This window comes from Idiotropiscis lumnitzeri, chromosome 1, assembly GCF_059441095.1.
Source record: "Idiotropiscis lumnitzeri isolate Australia: NSW breed Sydney's pygmy pipehorse chromosome 1, RoL_Ilum_1.0, whole genome shotgun sequence".
Classification (NCBI taxonomy): Eukaryota; Metazoa; Chordata; class Actinopteri; order Syngnathiformes; family Syngnathidae; genus Idiotropiscis; species Idiotropiscis lumnitzeri.
This window is the reverse complement of record NC_142391.1, coordinates 36,062,888-36,083,357: the sequence shown is the minus strand read 5'-3', so window position 1 is coordinate 36,083,357 and position 20,470 is coordinate 36,062,888. Positions and strand designations below refer to the sequence as shown.

The following is a 20,470-nucleotide window of genomic DNA, read 5'->3' as shown; positions in this document are numbered from 1 at the left end:
GGCACATCCCTGCGACCTTGCGCTGGACCCCTAAAAACCACCTTATTTGTAATGGAGAGTCAATACAACACAAAATGTTATCGGTTTTCAAGTTTTATTTATTTTTTTTTTTTTTTGCGAAGACACAGGCAAGGGCGTGACAGATGATTGACACCTTGTAAGTCATGCCTTCTGTCTCTGATTGGTTGTTTTTTATCTGGCGCTGTGGTTTCTTGTTCAATGTATTTCAAAATGGACTCTATGTACGGAGCAATTCTGCATTTGGAGTGACTTCCGGTTGCTAGGCTAATGCATAGTGATAACAACGACGGCATGAAATTCTTCGAAGTGCCTTCGCTGTCTGCTGGTATTACCTCAAGCTATCGTAAATTACATATTACCTTTCTAATTACGACGGTTCATCCCATGTATCGTCCAAGGGATCAAAAACTCCTCATCTCATTTAAAGAGCCATTCGCAGTTTCACAGTTCATGCAGGTCCATGTGTACATACAGAAGACTTGCACAGCTTGTTTGAGACGCTCAAGCCAGCGTTGCTAACAGACCACTGCTTGCTGAATTTAATCAATGAAAATAACAGCCGACACACAAAAGAGTTGGATGGAAGAGTGATCGCTTCTTCTGTTAAAAGTCATGGCAACATTCAATGACATTTCCACCTTGAAAAGCACAAAACAGAAAACCATTGGAAGTACAGTATCTATTACACAAGCGAATGTTTTCACACATTTAAATCCGGTCAATTAGGTTGCCTAATTTTCCCCCCGGAAATGCTCTCCGTGTTGCTGTGCATACAGTCCATTAGCGGCTCACGATAGCGCCAGAGATGGCTGTTTTTTGGGGCCAGCGTCAGTGAACTTCAGGTGGCCCGACACAGTCACGTGCCTTTAAAAATGTTGATGTGATAACCAACAATTTGCCTTTTTACTATTTTCTGATCCTTTTCTGAAGTATTTTCTTTGTTCAACTGTTCTTTTACTATAATTTAATGAATAAATTGATATAATCATATGATTGCCTTAAGCCCACCCAAAGTTCCAAAGTTTAACCGATCTCATTTTGTTACTAAGTGAACAATACACAGTGAGGTTGCAAAGCAGCTCTAAGTGTCAAATAAAATTCATCAGGGTCACTGGCAGGTCAGGACTTTTTTTCTCATAAAATAGGTTTCAAGTGAGAGTAGACAGTGGTGGATTCCCACGGGCCAACACCACACTATCCACAACAGTTTCCTATTTAATGCGCTCGATGAGGACTATGTCATGTGCATCACTGCGATTATGGGAAGCAGCAAATTGACCACAAACTTAGCAAGCATGTCTAGAAAGGGTATCTGAGGTCGAGCGGCTGAGTCACAATGGCTTCTTTACTTTAGTGTGACAAGTTTCCATGTGGTGCCTGGCATGACTTCTCTATCAATACAATCAAACAGGTGAGGATGTTGATAGGTGCCAAGAACTTCACACAAAGTTAAGCAAATAAAAAACATTCATGTTTTCAGTCCCACAAGTCCCAACCCAAACACCAACCAAACGGGTCGACTACCGCCACACATAATCTAACTCCAGTGCGACACTACGAGGTCTACAGGTTTACACCTGAGTGGGAAAGTTCAAGACGGGCACAGAACACTTGAGAGTTTTATGGAAGAAACTGAGTTATTGCCATATTGACAGACAAAGAAGTCAGCAGTTTGCCCTTGGGTGCTGCAGCTGTTTAGACCTGAATGTGGAGTGATGTGAATCAGAAGATTTAAATGCAGAGTATAACTATGTTTTCGGGAGTAACCACATTATGGTAATGGTTTGATTAAAGCAATTATTTTCTTCACTGTAAATGGATTCTCCCAATAAACATGCAGGATTGGTTTGATAATTTGATTAACGTTTTGAGGATGTAGTCTGGAGCAAACATCTCAACAGCGGCAAACATTCAGGAAATGGGCGCTTTTACGAGAACCTATACTCGGGCAGAATTTGTTTTGTTAATTTTTTTTTCAATTATTTTTATTTTTTTATTTTTTTAAATAAACCCCAGCCTTCCAACCCCACCACCGGAAATTCAGATTTTCTTTACCCTTCAGGACAAGCAGCGCTTTTGTCTAACAGAACTCTCTTTATCGATGAAGCACGCATCAACACAAATGCTTCACTAAAGTGAAAAATAGTCCACTAAACAGGCAACGCTGACACAAAATGTGATTTCAAATCTAATTAAATATTTCAATTACGGTGTTTCCTTGACAGCTGCTGTGTTTATGTGCACTCACTAAATGGCCTGGTGTTGGAGATCGGGAATCTTTGAGTCCTGCAGAGCCAGGGACGTCCAAAAGAGGCCATTTCATCTGCAAATACTGTGGAGAAAAAGCATAATGGCAGAATGAAGTAACAAAACAAGGCATATAATAAGACTAGCATACATGAATATAAGATTTACTGAATGAATGCATTGTGGCTTCAGTTAGATCGAAGCCACACCTTTTGCAAAAGTAAAAGTGGCTGGTGTCAACAACAGACTGGTGGATGGCTGTGAAATTGCTGTTTGTCAAGGAAAAACAAGTGGCCAGCTGAGGATGCCCATCGCAGTGCGGGTGAGAAGGGACAGCTGGAAGGAAGCCCCAACAAGAGTGCAACTAAAGGTTGGGCTACAGAGTTGACGCAAACTGTGTCTCAATTGATTTACTCTTTGTCCCACCTTCAGTTTCATTATTTTTCATACATTTTTCACAGTTATCACAAGGTTGTGTAATTATTTGCGTTCAGTGGCACCCACCAACTGGCCACAGAAAACAGAGATGTGTACTCAAGTTTTTTTTTTCCTCTTTTGATTTATAGCAAAACGCAACAAGTTCAACATTTTTCGTCCTCCAGCAATCGAGTTAGTATGAAGCCAAATTTTGAAAAGCACATCTTGACCATCTGGTTTATGAATCACTTTAAATGTCGTGTACAGCAGTTTGTCATGCGTGTGGAGTTGTTTTTTTTTTTTAACCTTGGGACAATTTCATATTAATTTCGCTCATCCGTGTTCAAGTAAAAAAAAAAGGCATAAAAGTTAAAAAATGTTCCCCCCATTTGTTCCTTTTGGACATGTGTATCAAAGGGCTCATTAAATCACATTGCATTCACTGGCATGCAAGCATATATATATATATATATATATATATATATATATATATATATATATATATATATATATATATATATATATATATATATATATATATATATATATATAATAAAATTGTCCTATTTTCAAAAATTGGTGCATGATAAATGATGACAAACAAGCTTGCTGGAGGAGTCATGCTTTCACGTTTGGATTTTTTAAAACACCATTCATCACTCCTGTTTGTAAGAAGGAAGGAAGCTTGGATGGCTGTGGGTTAAAAATGGAAAATACATTATAGCCGAGGGGGGAAAGGGACAAGAGGGAAAAAAACATTTTCAGGAATGAGTTTGTCGAGCAGGCGGAGGGTATTGTTTCCTGACAGCTGGGGTCCAACAGAGTACCGGGCCAGGGGGAAGGGGACCCTTTTTCTCTCCGAAAAAAGAGGGGAATTTCTTGACATCAGCCCTCTTTATTTTCACTATTCTGCGTGAGGCTGAATTGTGGGTTCCAACTAATGGGCCCAAGTCCATACAACTGTCAGGAGGCAGTTGCTTTTACAGACTGCTCGCTCACTATTGAAACTTTCTGTCACTGTGTGCATGGTGCCTAATGAATGCTGCACTGTGGGGATAAAATCCAAAACAATGCAGTTTTCTACATCTAATCTATGTCAATCATGAGGCCTTCCACAAATGAAACAAGTGCTATTGTGAGCATTTGGTTAAGGCCAGCCCTGCTCACCATGACTCTCCTACCCAATCCATCCATTTTTGACAGCTTTCTGCCAAGAATGAGGAACGTGCCTTGAGGCCCCTTTTTTAAGAGCACCTACCTTTCTTTTAATTGCCAGTGCACCCAATGGAGCAACTGTTCACATATTTCCTGCTTGCTCGCTGTCACATTAGCTGTTGGGCGTACGATACGACCTACAGCAGAATGCCACTCACAAACAAATGAGAGGGAGTGTGAGGATATAATATATATGAGTTGTTTCACAAAACAAATGGTCAGGAATTATGAGCCGTGTTCCTCAACAAAAACTTGTGCAATAAAAAAAATCATTAAAGAAAGGTTACTTGGCTCTCTGATTAAACAATTTCTTGGAGAAAAAAACTGTATCGCCATTTTAATACATTTGGAGACCAACAACATCCCAATGTCATTTGAAATAAATTAGAAACTAGTCAGCTTCATTTTATTTGAATACAACTGGAACGTATTTATGGTCCTGGTCCATACACAAATCTGGTTCAGCATGAGAGTTGGAAGCACTATTACATAAACTCGGACAAACAACTGAAAGAAATGTGTGGCTAAGAGATGTTTAGCTGATCCATTTTTACAATTCTTTAATTGTCTTCCAATCTTGCTTGCAGCCTCCAATGCTTAGAATAAACATCAGTCAATGTGCTACTTTCACAGGACCCAGATGCAACAAAGGTGGCAAAGATGCCACCGATTTTTTCCAAACTGGAACTGGTACCCTTTGGCTTTTTTGAAGCGTGAATATGACATATGCTCTGGGGCATGTGGCCTGCCAGAGTGGGGTTCTAATTGTTACACTGCTCTCAGAGGGCACTGGAAAACACAGCCAAGAGTCTTTGTCATGTGTGAAGTGTGTGGTGCCATACTGTAGACCAACTTCACAGTGTGGAAAAGAGACGGATGTCTGGACATTTGCTGTCAAACCAAGTTGTACACTGCTAAAGGGACAGGGGGAAAATCCAGAACTATACATGCAACTAACCTCATACTTCAGAGGCTGCACAATCAGAAAAACAAGAAAATCTATGCGAAAATCACAATCGCAATGGGATAACTTTTGTCACATGCAGGTCTGATCCAATCAGACAAAGTCAAAGAGCAAATAAAAGAGTGAATGTGTGCAAAGGGGCGGCTCATACGAGGCCTCGCGCTTGTGAAATGGCTTCGCCTAACTCGTAGTGAATAGCATAGCAGCAGGAATGCCTCCACGGATCGCTCCAGCAGATAATGTCAATCACCTACTGTGTGGAGAACCCCTCCCCATTGTTTTCTTTTAGCCCCCAACAGCAAACAAATGGGCCACACAGCTTGCTCTTTTGACTGAGGTGTTAATTGCCATCCCCTGCCCATATGAACAGCAGCTACAGACAATAGCCATGTCAGGCCCCGACACAACAGTCCCTCCCTGGTTTGCTCTGCTGATATCACCTGCTTATGCGGGGCTATTGACACCTCAACCTGATCTACGCATGAAACACAATTAAAGCTTTCAGAACAAAGGAACTGTGATAAGTAGCCCCCGCCTAGTCTCCAAGTTGGCATTAAAGTCATTGTTTGCCAACATTAGAGGTAATTACATTGACAATTCTTAAGCAAACCTCTGTAGTCATTGTGCTAATTAGGATGTAATTGATGGGGAAACGACAAGCAGCTCAGCTGGTCAGACCTGCAAAGCCCTATTGGGCCAAAGCAAAATTTTGAATGGCCACCAGACCTTCTTATCCCATCACCGTGAAGTAAGTAGATTAGTGACGGAGGAAGCCATTTATTAAGACTATCTACAAAGAGGGTACTAAAAGAGAGGACCAAGGAGGAGTAAAAAGTAAGCCTCTTCTTCAAGACAAGACAAACATCATGTCGCTTGCAATCTATTTTTGTTACCCTGCAAACTGCACACTAAATCAGCATTTACAAATGGTTTGAACTACTTTTGCCACTTATTTCAGTTATTTTTTTTCATGAAGCACATCTTTTTCTATTAACCCGTAAAGCCCACGGTTCCGTGTTGGAGATAGCATCCTGCTAATGTCTAGCTCATTTGAAGTGCCCATTAGCCTACTGAGGAATGAAGTTAAGTGACTATGTCAGGGACACTCCCTCAGTTTGCCGGGCTTCTATTGTGACCTGCTTGGTCGTCCCGCACTCTTATTCAGAGCCAGTAAAAAAAAAAAAAAAGGTTAAAGGTCAGACATCCAGAGTGCTGTGGTTTCTATGGTAATGTGGCCTATTAAGGCCAGGCTCATTGGCCTCTTAACATGCTCTTGTACACAAAAGAACTATTAGTGCAAAGAGGGAGAGAGGAGAGTGTAGAGTGGAGGCAGCGTCAGGGAGGTCCTAACAACACAAATTCAATGTTTTTCCAAGATTTCTACGGTGATTACAATCGAGCCGCCTGCGACTCTGTCTAATGAGAATATATTTTCAGATTAGTTCAGAATATCTTTAAAAAAAAAAAGCAACATGCTCAAAATGTGACTGACTCATGCATCTTCTGTACGTTGTCAAACTGGTCCGCAAGCTGGGTTTATTTGAAAAGTCCTGGGAGTGAATTTACTGCAGTTCCAGTAATAAAACAGCATGAACAAAATACAAGGCCAAGATAAACCCACCCCCAAAAGAGCTTCTTGAATATTCTAACCCAGTGAGTTTGATTTTTTTGCAAGTCAAGCAACTTTTTTTTTTTCTTCCTTTTGCATGACACGATCCTGAGTTATTGCTTCCTGTATCCACAGCTTTAGAGTGTTAACTCAGAGCTCGCATGTGCTGTTATACCATGCAGCTACCCGAACTTTCAGGTCATTTTAATCGCACATAATTGCAAAAACTTCTTTACCTAAGGTAAGAGTGATGAATAAGTGAGTTATTGTGCTAGAGAGTACAACAGCAGGTCATTTGGAGCTAACTGTATAATTAAACACACCAGAACATAACTATGCATCTGGTAGGAGCGAGGCCATCTCATAAAGACAGAGAGGAGGGTGTAAAGCTGTTCAAGTCAATTACAAGAAGTTAGTTATGTGGTTTCTTATACCTTCCAGATCTGTTTTCAATTGTCACTGGTACCTCTGCTCAGTGTCAGCGTGCTCTCATGTCAAGATGGCACACACTTCCAGTGTCCGACGTGTCGTCACATTTTGTATCCTGTGCCATTGTTTGTCCAGATGCACAGGAACACTACTTTTTATTGTTCAGGGAGTAGGCTTATTTCATTGAAATTCACAGCCGTAAACGTCTGTATAATTAACTCCAGACACAACGTGGCTAGCAGCACTCGGCTGGAGGTTTATAGCGAAGCTCGACTTAGAATATGGTATGACTGTGGACCTCCAAGTTGACGCCAGTGGCACACAAGTGAGAACTTTTCATTTATACCCAAACCCAGGCTGACTGATACAATGCAGAATTTCCTGCCTAAGCATTAGAAGCAATGATAAGCCCCCTCACAATGAACCGGCTGAATAGCGCAGCACAAGCCCCCACCGCCATCTTGCTTTTCTCAGATTGGGGACAGTTAGAGATTTTTCTTGGCTCTTTTTTTTTTAGATAAACTTCCTTAAAAACAGTTGCTGACAACAGACAAGGCAGTGAAGAAGTTTGAGGCAGTGAAGTGGGCTGAAGGAAAGGCAAAGTTTTTTGTTTTTTTTTAAAGTGACTATATTAAACACATTTGTTTCTGCTCGCACATACCACAAGTCTTATGAAAACAGAGGGCTGATTGTGTTCACTCTGCTGGTCCACCCCCATGCCCCCTTCTCCTCCACTCCTCACCACCACCTAACACCACCCAGCTTCCCCAAGCCACCCCCACCCCCTGTCCCGAGTGTGAGCCTACCCCACCCACCCCCCAACACACACCCGCCAACACACGCACACACACACACAGCTGCCTGCAGATGCCTCCTGTGTTTGCTCTACGAACACGAGCACAAATCTCCAGGCCCACAGACTTCTGGGCCCTGCCTCATCTCACATTTTACTACCTGACATCCCTAACACCCAACTGTTAAACCCACTCTGACTCTCCTGTCTGCCTGCACACCACCTGCACGCCAGCTCTGACCCACTCAAACACAGACACACGCACACATTCACACACCGCAAGTATGTGCTGCCACTCGGGCCTGTGGGAATTGTGCGTTTTGGAATACATTGGCACAGGTGATGGAACAATATGTTTAAGAAAATCATTGTCAAAGGTGCTGCAAGCAAATTCATTTGGTCACAGGCCACCTTCCCAGTTCTAATTAAATTTAGACAAATAATAGCAAACTAAATATTTTTGGCCTTGAGTTGTTTGCTATACAACGCTAAGATACTATCCGAACAAGAAATGGTTCTCATAATGTAAATTCAACCTTTCACAGTACGAGACAGGACCCGACCTACTACCGTGACATTCCCCAGGGTTAGCTATGCGTATTGTCAGCAGACTGCAGTGAAGGTTGGAGAGCAGCCAAGCATTTTTAAATCTCAAACATTTGTTAAAAGTCCCCGCATGCAATTTGGAGGCTTCATTTTCATCATGCTGCTCTTATGGTATTGAGGTTTGACTCATGACCCAGTGATATATGACAATACATTTAACTTTGTTTGTTATTTATTTAAGGTAATTTTGGTTTTGTCAGACTGAATAAAAGCTGAGATTCATCTATGAATAATGTATCAGTTGATATGAGACAATTCACCTCACATACTGCGTACATACTGGCAGATGTTTCCGATCAATTAAAATCAGTTCAATGTTTCAATGTTTAGCACGCCAGGCTGAACTTGAAATTTTCAACTGCGTATATATACAGCTGCTGCTATCTTTCACTTCTAGTGCTCTAATTAGAACCTCAAGGTGATTATGCTCTAAATATCAGATTTCTGCGGACTTTGTTCAAGAGAGTCCCCTTACCATTACGCAGAATCCAGGAATGCAAAGCATGAACAGACAACCACTCAAATTTTGTTATTTTAACAAAACAAAAACCTCACTCTCAAGGTTTATGAACAGAATGCAAGTCGGAAATGTTATCTTTCTTGAAGAACTGTTTCTGAACCCTCAAATCTGTGCCACAAATTAACAAACTTCTCAGTCCAAACTGCACACTGCTGCAAACAATTAGAGTAAACCCAAGAACTGTAAGTTGTTCTGAGCGAGACACTGGGAAAGCGAGAGAGCGAGAGTGAAGGGGGAGTGACCGGAGGAGGAGAGGGGTGCTTGCGCACAATTACAGCAGGGATTTATGGCCTGAGAAACAATTTATAAATCACAGTGCCTGTGCTAATGTGCTCCAGATTGTTCTCCATGCAGCTGCAATTTTGGTCTGCGTGAAACGGCATATTAAACCGGGCTGGAGGACATGTTTGGGTGGTGGCGGGGCAGGGAAAAGTTGAGATCGTGGGTGGGGGCTGATGAGGGTGAGGTTATGTGCTCCCAAACTTCCAGAGGTGTTTTAAACAAAAGAAATGTGAGCCCCTTTTTTCATTACCTGGTGTGAAAGTTTGCCCAAGTGGCACTCTCTAAAATGTAGCCTAACCAAAAAATGTAATAATGCTGAGAAAATATGCGGATTAAACCATGTTTCCAAAGTTCCTATTGGATTGGCACAGTAGTTGGACGACAAAAACGTTCACAATTTTCACAATCTGACAAGTTAGTGCAACACATTGCGCAGGTTTACACTCTTAGTATCCAGGCCAAAATCAAAACCAGATTTCTGAGCTCATTGTGAAACGTTCCCCTTATTACATGGTAACATCACTGAAATGAATTCTCGATTATAATAAGAAAAGGCAAATGTTGCAAGCTGATCCCTTCATTGTGGGAGAAGGCCGGTGTGGAAGAAGGGATCGGATGTACCGAGGATAGCCTGGGCTTTTGTGGCCACTCAACCAACTGGCCCTGAACCTTGGCCTCTAACCCTTCACCCTGGGGGGCAAACAAAGCTCTGAGTGACATCTGAAACTAGACACTCTGTGGAGAGAGTGTCTGCTCAGGACTCCAATAACCCCATTAACTCTGTAGGAAAAGATGTGTGGCATTTTATTTTGTTTTTGACAGATGTGTACAACGAGGCTTTTAGAAGCTGGCACCTTAATTCAGTCTTGTTTACTTATAAGCACATCCATCTTGTGCGGAGATGAGCTAAATGCTCCATATTTAATGACACAAAGCAGAGTCAGGGTTAATTGTGACTGATACACACATGCCTACAATTAGGGAGTATCAAAATAAATTCCGCCTAATAAGAACAACATGAAGCTAATCTTCACTTTTTAAGAGACTCGCTGATGCATTTTTCCCCATCGCATCAGAGAGGTTATGTGGAGAGATTCTTCAAGCGCTGGTACTAGTATACTGTAAACACAAACCGAGAAAAGTTGGTGGCATATGTGTAGCCATGTGAATGCGAGCCTCCGTCTCCAGTATGCTGAAAGCCACTGTAGTATTTAAATCAGGCAAGGAGGGAGGAAGACTGGGCCAAGCATTCTGGAGCTCAGCTGTGAGGCTCTAAGCCGTTGCCCTAGGGTTTTTGTCCTGCCTTTCAGGGCAAGTCTGTGGTAGTCAAAGAACCTATTCATGGCCGGCGCTCCCCCTGCCAACACACCCATACAGCCCCAGTTAAGTCAGCCGAGAGCTATAGAGCCTCCCCATTTCACACGAGAATCAGACCTGCCCCTAAAGCCTGCTTCAGGGATCTCCAACGGCCAGCCCCTCCAACCCATGTACAAATCAAACAAAAGGGCTTCGTGGCCTATTCCATGTCATATAAGGTTGAAGGGCTTTTTTTTTTTTTTGGGGTTGGGGTGTAGATACTCTAAATTTGAGCGAAAAGCCAGCGACATTTGTAAGGATTTAGTGTCTAGCCATAGAAATGGCCTTGAGATCATGTCAACAAAGTGCCAACCAAGCGCTTCTACACGAAGATTCACCTAATACTTGAGCAGACAGTACAACCTGAACATGTCACATGATTAAGTTTCCAAAGAAATAAACCAAATCATGATGATCATCTGAGTGAGGCACAAGGAGAATTTCACTAGTGTCTTATGTCTACGGAACACAAGGTTGTCCAACCACAGTTGTTACTTAGAACTAATCATGAACATTCCCTCAACATTTTAAATTAAGCCGATAAGGTCAGAAAAGAGTGATATCCTGTGGTTGGGGCAGATGTGACACTAGCAGTCCATCAGACGTTACTGTCATTTATTCCACCAAGAGGGTCTTGAGATAAGGCTGCTACACATTTAGGATGACTTGTGCTTTTGCTCGGCTTTAATCTAATTTGATGCTTGCCAGAACATTGTGACTCCTTAACAACTACAATTAGTTTATGAGGATAACTGAAGGAATTGGGGGCACCCAGAGGTTGCATTATTATCAATGCAAAGTTGTAATTTCATGGGACACTTGTATGAAAAGAATAAAACTATTATTGGCATGATCAGTGTTAGCAAAGAGTCAAAGACAAATTCTCCCCCTCAAATGTTATATTTTTGACCAATTTGGAACATCATATTAGTGATATGATATAAAAGTTTCAGATTTTAGTTCATTTCAATTCCGTTTTAAAATATAGCAAAAAAAAAAAACGATCAAATTTATTCGGCATGTTTTTCACTTCTTTTTATCTTGCAAGTTGAAGAGTAATAAAAAGTAGTATTGTCATGACACCAAAATTCGGACTTCAATACTATACCTGCGAAATTTATGTCGATACTGAGACTGAAACGATCCGATGGCAATCATTTAAAATATCAGTAAAAGCAAGGGATGGGTGGCACAGTACAGAAGTCATGGGTTTGAATTTGGCTATGGCCTTCCTGTGTGGAGTTTGCATGTCTCCCCGTGCCTGCATGGGTTTTCATGCAAGCTCAGTTGATTGAACACTGATTATTATATAGACTTAAATAAATGAAACATATATATGTATAAATTAAAGCTTACACACACTAATGGGAAATGGCAGATAATGCCTGCTCATGATGTAATATCTTTCTAACAGGCATTACAACTCATCGGCATCTCACTGATTAAATACGGAGTTACATATTTTCATCCATTTTTTATCTCATTCATGAAACATACATTCGAAATTTATCCTCTTAATATCTGGCCGCTTGACAACTTTGCACGGAATCTTTTTAATTTGTCATGGCTCAAGTCGCCGCAGAATCTCGTCTCTGTGTGTGTGCTCAACGTCAGAGACACGGAAATTGAAGTCAGCCCTTTTCTTGAACATGGGGAACTGAGGGTAGAATTTACATTCAAATAAATAAACACATATAGGATGTAGGACGGAAAAAAATTGAGCTTCTTCTCTTTGAATGACCGGCAGCCGCCACTGATATATCCAACTATCCATTATCGTAAGCACTTTCTTACAGCTCCAGCGGTTGTGAAATGCGCTTTCTAAATAAAATTGTATAGTATTAGTAACTGCTAACTCCACAAAATTGGTCAACACAAAACTTTCTGCTTTGAAACTATAGTTAATATTAATAATATAATTTCCAAATCATATTTAAGGCACATGGACATTTGTTGCCGCGTACGTTCTTTTTTCGCCGACAAATGTCCATGAAGATAAAGTTGTCTTTGGAGTTGCTTTAACTGGAAAAAGGACAAAAATTATTTTAAGTAATTACTGCAAAGCACAGTTACCAGACACTTTAGCGTGGGAATATGATCCGCGTGACAATATGCTCGGCAGACAATCGCTGCGAGAGGTAACAACACAGCTTTAAATTGGTGTTTTGTTTTTTTTGTGAATTAACGCTGAAAAAAATAATCTCAGTCACGGTATGTCAAAACACTCAGCAGCTTCACACATGCGATGCAAGCAACATGAAACTTTGAGGGGACTTTGACAACATCGGAAACTTGTAAACGCACCGCGACGACAAGAAAAACTATTTGCAACCATAAAGCCAGTTTGAGAATGTCTGGCTAACATCTTTGCAGCTGTTTGCAACGTTGAACCAATCCTGACAAAAAAGAAAAAAAATAGTGCGCACACACTTGCAAACCTTCGCCGCTCAGTGATGCACAGGCTTCACCAAAAAACGTGTATTATTGTATGAAAATATATTAAAATCACCTTTATCATATCAAATTGGATCGTTCAGAAAAGGTGACATATCGCCTTGTGTCAAATCTTTAGGGCTTATATCAATGTGTATCATATCGGGGGAAAAAACGCAATGTAACACCCCTAAGAGTTAATATCAGTGTGTCCTGGGTCTTCCCTGCGACCTCGTCCCAGTGGAACATGCCCAGGACTCCTCACCAGGGAGGCGCCCAGGAAGCATCCAAACCATCTCATTTGGCTCCTCTCGACACGGAAGAGAGGAAGTCTGGGCTTCCCTGCTAAGGTTGCCCTTGCGACCCCACTCCAGATAAGCAGAAGAAAATGGATGGATGAGAAAACGGCCTGTCCAAAATGACTGACGAATGTAAATAGCATCCCGGTCATTGTATCGTCCAGAAGACATCTAGTTTGGAACTACTGCAAATTACTGTACATGGTCTGGTGGCTTCAAAATTGACTTTACAAAATCTATTAGAGCATTGTTTGAAGTCAACACTTTGAGAGGCTGATAATGCATCGTACCTGACTTTTCTATCAATGGATGCTATAAAGTTGCATCGCCCCTGCCGGAACGAACTCAGCGGGAAGCAGCAAAAGTGATTTAGAGGTTTAACATGAAGAACAGCTGCTCGACTTGCTGTCAACTTCTCTCATCCTAGACGGATATCCATTCACTTCTTAATTTAGTATGACCAGTACAACCTCACTGATATGAAGCATGGCCTTTCGCCATCCCACAGTGGATAGAGTGTATATAAGGCAAGTGGAAGCCTGATAGAAATCTTAGCAGTACTGAAGTGACATGTATGTGATTTGATAGCTTCCTGCTGTTTGCTGATTGGGCCGTGAAAGGGAATGGCAAGGCATTGCGCTCTGTGGGAGACAAGAATCCCCCGATAAGTGAGTGCCTCAAGGTCTGGAAGTGGGCCCACTTCAGGATAACAGGCAAGCAATAGTAGGACCCATATCTGCCTCAGTTTCTGCTCCCTCCACCACCATCTCGTCAACAAGCTCCCTTGTCTTGCTTGCTCCCTCTCCCTCTTCTGTTGCTGCCTGTAGAGCTTAAACTGAAAACAGCTGCTCGGAATACCAGACTGATGAAACCCTGTTTCGAGCATTTTATTTTTCTTCCTGCTGTACAATCACATTTTATTCGCATGGAGTTCAACGTTTAAGGTACAATTATGGAGTGAAAACATATTTTAAATGAACTAAACTATAGTGTAAAAGCTACATACCAAGCCCAGAGCATGACACAATATTCACACTACACCGCCACCCAAAAAAACTTGAGCTTTTAAAAAAAAAGAGTACTGTGAAATCCCCTATGTCGCGGGTTCCGGGTTTGTAGTCCCAGTATTTTGCTGATGTTATGTTTCTAATTTTGTATTGTTATTTTGAGTTGAAATCCTGCGCGTCAACAAAGCATACCCGACGTCGCCATCGTTTTGTCAGCTGCTTATTGGCTGTTGTGTGTTGTGTCAGTAGAGACTAACGAGAGCACTGCACGCCTTGCTGATTCACTTCCATGTTTTCCCTTCCTGTATGAAAGTTAGCTCACAAAAAAATGGGGAGTGATATTTACTTGGAAAAAAAACTAGGAAAGTTTTTTCACTCAGAAATTCAAAGTATATTTTCCAAGAAGATTTTTTGGGGTCATTTTGAATATTTTATTAAATTAAAAATAAAGGCCACTCAACGGTTGATGCAAGGTGAGGCAGTTTTATTTAGCAGGTTTCATACACAATCTAACTCAATGTCATTTAGGATCAAACCCACAACGTCCAGGTTGGGAGATAGCCACTCTCGATCTGAGCCATCCCGCTCCTACTTGTGTTAGTATATTGCTTGTAACCGGTGGAATCCTCGTACCTCCAAACGTTTTTGGTCTCGTTTTTTTGAGACACCAACAATGTACTCACACACAGTAAGAGCAGCATGGCTCTGACGTTGAGTCTCTGCACCTGAGGTTGAGGGTTCCATAATCAACCGCACTGAGTTGTCTTTTGTATGAAACGTTCTTGGTAAATAAATAAATAAAAACAGCCTTCCCACGAATGACTTAATAAATTAGTAAAATGTACTCAAAAACTCCTCTTGTTAAATTTACTTAGAATTTCTGAGTGAAAAAAATGTAGTTTTGAAACAGAAAAACATGGGAACACAAAACTGTGTTTTTTTGGGCGGGGGGGGTGAGTCAGTACAAAGGGACAGGACTAGAAATGCTTCTGGCTTCTTACTGCCCCTTTGGAACATGAACTATATTATTTTAGCTTTTGTTTGCTCAAACCATTCACAAGCCAACCTTTTATTGGTGTTGTTTATCCCTGTCTTTTTTTTTTAACATGTTCAATCATCGTCATGTGTCGTATACAATATTTTTGCGTTATTCATTGATCTTGCTGTATATTATACAGTACATGTTTAAATGTGTTTGAATCATTTAAAAAGTGTTTATGAAGACCTTTAGAAAAATCTAAGTGCTGTAAAAGCTATAATAACATGGCTAATCCATATCATGGTTTTCACTTATTGCTGGAATATAACCCTTGTTATGGAGGGGAATTTACTGTATTTCTTTATCTTCCTCATAGTTAAAGTATTCGCCAATTCGTTACGTTGGTTGATGTGCGGTGCTCAATCGCTTCATGTAAAGTCACAGAGAGTAAATTTTCAACAAAGATCCACTCGGTGTGCCGTGGGCCTCTAACTTGCACTTAAATGATGCGCATTATCAACCACAAAAGGCTCAAGAATAAAACATCTGACGAGCTACAATGACAGTTGTATTTCATAACTGTGTAATGACAACAGAATCAAACTATAGCAATAAAATAATGCTATTAATTTCTCAAATATCGCATTGCAGGGCTACAATGCAATAGAAAACAATGAACAATGAGATGCTTGAGATTTCACTATGCATAATCTATTACAGCTTGAATTTAATAGTGGAGCGGCACTTTTTTTTTTTTTTTACTTGATTGATGTCAAAGGTGCGAAAGAAAGTCCAGAACTATTAGTCCTTGCCTTGACTGTGGACCCAGAACACAGAAAGTGACATAGCTGCAATTTATGTGACACGTCTCATCTTTTCCATGGTTTGTGACAATCAAAAGCGGGAGGTTTTCAGAATCATTCTCTAACTGTTAATCCCATAAATGCTAAACTCACTGATCTACTGTCCATCCTCAGCCAGCTTTATGAATGAAGGCTGATATACATGTGCAGATAAGTACTATATAGTAGTTTCCAACAGTAATAAATTACTATTGAGTTATTTAAGAGATATTTTCCCATGTTTCTGTCAGAAAAGTTCTCTTTCCGTAAGATAGGTAAATTAGATGGGCGACATCATACTTCAAAAGCTCTGTCATTGACAAAGGTGACAACAGAGCCAATGATGGTGAAGTATGTTCACCATTGGCCAACAACAAAGTTCACTGAAATGTTCACATAAAAAACTATGTCCCGAAAACCCCAGACTATGTAGTAGCATCAGCCAAACATGAGAAGCGAAAAACACATCAATCGATATAAAAGCACATTTGCACACATATTCATGCGGTTACATCAAAGGGATTCATTGATGTCACTGAACATGGGGAGTGTGCGGCTTGAGAGACGAGATGTTGGTGATCCTTTCCTCAAAGGGTACTGAGATGCTCCTGATGGGCCCCACACTGGAGAAGCCAGAGTGCACTTTAAACAGAATTTGTAATGCCAGGCGGGCGGGTGGGTAGGTAGTGAACGAGCAAAGCTATACGGGTTAGAGACAGCCATCGACGCTATCTCTCGCTTTTCGCAGAGACCCACAAGGGAAAGATACAGACCACGACTGACACCATTTCCAACAGATCCGCACAAGTGCTGCGTGGAATTAGGGAACTGGCAAAGCAATGCATGTTCCCATAAAACCCAGAAAGACAGGTTGTGCATAATGCCACAGAGGTAACACATTATTTACATGTCACCTGACATGGCATCTGCTGATCTGACAAAAGTTCAGAGAGCACTTTTATGCATTTGACAGGATGTTAATTGGGAATATAATTACCACCATAATGAGATTTACTTTGTTTTGTTGTCAGTGAACTGGAAGTTTTGATGAGCTATTTGTAACGTGAGGGAAATAACTGAGATTCGGGTATCGGACAATATTAGGATATGGTCAAACCTCTGAAATTGAATGCCCCTAAGGTTTGGAATTTTACCAGTACTTTCAGGAAAAATCTCCCTCTGAAGCATAATATTGGAGTTCAATCAATAATCAAGCATTAGCATACCGAACAACACTTTCTGCGTTTTGCTTATTCTTTGACATTTTGAGGCTATTTTTTTTCAGTAGCAGTCGCATCAAGGGTCTTAAAAGGAGAGTGTGAGAAGAATACCCAATATATTATATATACTCATATCATTTACTATGAACAGCGATTAACCTAATTTTACACTTGTCAGAATACTAATGTGTGAGATGCATCTGCAACGCTAATAGCCTTCTTTTCATGCAATTGTCATTAAAGTTGTTTTTTTTTCTCTTTTTTTGTGTGCACATAATAACAGTGGTTAACTTCTTTTTTTTTTTTACACTTGTACAGTATGACTGATAGGATTACTTGCGCTTTCTCCCACATTCCAAAAACATGAGTGTTAGCTCAATTGAATGCTCTCAGAGTTATGAATGTGAATGTCAGCGTATGTTTGTCTACATGTGCCCTCTGACTGACTGGCGACCAGTCTGGGGTGCTTCTCGTCAGCTGGGATAGGCTCCAGCTCACCCGTGACCCTAATGAGGACAAGCAACATAGAAAATGTATAGATGGATTAAACATAAGAACAGCAAGTTTTTAAACCCGCAAAGGCATTTTTGTGGTTGCTGCCAATTGGGTTCTAATTAATCAGTGCCACTAAACTGATGGCGATGTTTGTCTTTGAAGGGAAAATCTATTAAAAACTACATAGCCAGTCAAAAATGGCGTCTCTGTTGACACAGTGCTTGGCTGAAAAAATATTTGCATTCAGATTACTTGCAGCGGAGGAATACAACACTGGGGGTTGTTAGAATGTGAGCGCTGGACACTGTTGCCTCTGTTGCAACGTATCCACAGGGCTTCACCTGAACACGCCATCACCACCTCCCCTAACCCGCGCAGACTTTACACACACAAACGTGCTCCACGCCTGAGTGCGTGCATACACACGCGCACGTACCAAGGTGAATAGAGTGTGCAACCTGATGAAAAGACACCTCCACACAAACAGCATTTGCTTATGTAGGGAGAGGCCCTTTTATTCGTCAGGACAATGTCTGTGTTGACTTTTCTTTGTCTGATTTAAGCAGCAAACGCAACAGAAAGCGAAGGGGGGGAAGAAGTCAGAGAGGCATGCAATTGTAGCCTCTGACATGTTCAGACTTACACAAGCTCGCCATTCATATCTCAATCGCCCACAAAATTCTATTCAACAATCATGCTCATGAGTTTGATGAAGATATATTTGAGAGACTAACCTCGCTCTCGCTTACTCGCAACTTCTCACACACAAGAGGCATTTCACTCTTTAGTGGCGATGATGATGATGATGATACTTGCGGAATTGTTTCAAAATGCTGATCAGGCTGTCAGACGAGGCCGTGGAGCAGATTCAGCCATTAAATCTGGCACCGCTCTGTCACTACTGGAACAATGAGGTGACGATCACGTCAGTGGATTGACAAACAACAAGCTGGATTTAGACTTGGTGGGACAAACCTCCGCCCCTGAACAGGCAGGCGTCTGGTGGAACATCTCTGCAAACATAAAACCTCCTCCTCAGCCCTCGCTGGATTACAGCGGAATGTCAGCTCAGAACGAGCTTTAAATCAGTTATGCTTGGCCCTCAGGGGAAGTCTGAGCTGATCCCATGTAGCCCGTCTCTCATTGCTCATGATAGATTTGCCACATTCAAATTTAAAAGCTCCACACCCAGGAAAATCACTGCCTGATTACTCTTAACTGTATTTTCTACATTTTATTATATTGGATGTATATGTCTAAAGTAGAAGTATGCTGCATTAATGAGATTACACCAATGGTGTCTAAAATGTCATCAACAGATACAAGCGGGCGCGATGAAAAAACTACAAACAAGCCTGGACACATTGTTGTACATGTAACCACAAAAAGACATTTGATTACCTTTTAACCTGATTAAATGGCAGATCTTGACGTGCAAACAAAAGCTGAAGATCACGTTACCTGCTATTAATTACACGATCTGTTTGCAACTTGAGCGTGTCTCATGTTGCACAAACATACAAAAAAAAAACTGCACATAAAACAAACTTGTCCGGCCCAAGGCAACAAGGCACAATAAATAAACCCTGCCCAGGCCAGTGGATTGTTTGTCTCTCAAGGCTCGAGGGATGACAGCACATTTCAGGGTACCCTTGGGGCAAATCTTATCTCACAAGACATTCTGCGTTTTCGACAAGCATTTGTGTGATGAATGTAACTGTAAAGTCCATAAGATAAACTCTCGCCGAAACGAAACAGCAGGCTGTTGGAAAAATTCTCCTACACTTTACTCAAATTTCAAAACAAACTAAACCTTCCGTTTTAGGAGAAAAAACCAAGCCACTCCTGAATTTGACTACTCAGTGTTAAAGAACTGTGTAATAGGGAGACCCCAAGATGGCTCCTAAGTATGCCGGCTTTTGTCTGCTTGCTTTTTTTTCTGCTATGGTGACGATAGACACAGTCAGCTAGCTCTGCCCCATTGACCTCATTCTTTTTTTTTTTTTTTTTTGCTCATGTGGAGGGTCTAAGCTTTTCAGAATTTTTTTTTGTCTTAAGCACCAAGCATTAATTAGAAACAATCAAAAACACAACGGAAGAATCAAGCAGCCAATGACATATAGAGATTTGCAAACATAAACACATATACATATATATATATATATATATATATATATATATACATACATATATATGAGCTACAAGTTGTCATGTATGGCCCAGTGAGGGCAGAGTGGCCATTTAGTTAATGAGCCCCAATGGAGACCTCCAATGAAGCCATCAAGACTGTTCAGAATAACAATGGTCAACTAACGCCTTTCTAATTGAATGGAAGGTACAGGGAGGTGAGGGGAGAGGGCCTACAACAGTGAAAAGACGACGGAAAAAAAGATGGGAGGGGGGTCTTTTCAGTCCGATGCCTGCGGGCCTTAACGAAAGTACTTGTTTTGGGGGGGCGGGAGTGACAAGGGATGGGGGATGGACTAACCTGAGAAACACAGCTCTCTAACATTAAACTTCTTATAAGAAAGTATGACCTACTTACGAGTTACGTTATTATAATTGAAGGGGAAAAACACTTTCTTTTTTATATCACTCGACATTGTGCTGTATATAATACTAAATACAACAAGAAAAGCATAATATTTTTAGCATTAAATCTTCCCACAGCAGTACATACTAATCAAGCCCTTGCAAGCTCTCCATCAACACTTTAAATCTGTCTCATCAAAACTT

General features: G+C 41.1%; 1 protein-coding gene across 2 annotated transcripts in view; it reads right to left on the bottom strand.

The window, feature by feature from the left end:
* Positions 1–20,470, bottom strand: part of tcf7l1b (transcription factor 7 like 1b) — a 34,665-nt gene that overhangs the window by 12,395 nt on the left and 1,800 nt on the right. For both annotated transcript variants that reach the window (XM_088298560.1, XM_088298569.1), the window contains exon 4: positions 2,270–2,353. In XM_088298560.1, the coding sequence (XP_088154686.1) occupies positions 2,270–2,353 (84 nt within the window). The remainder of the gene's footprint in view (positions 1–2,269; positions 2,354–20,470) is intronic.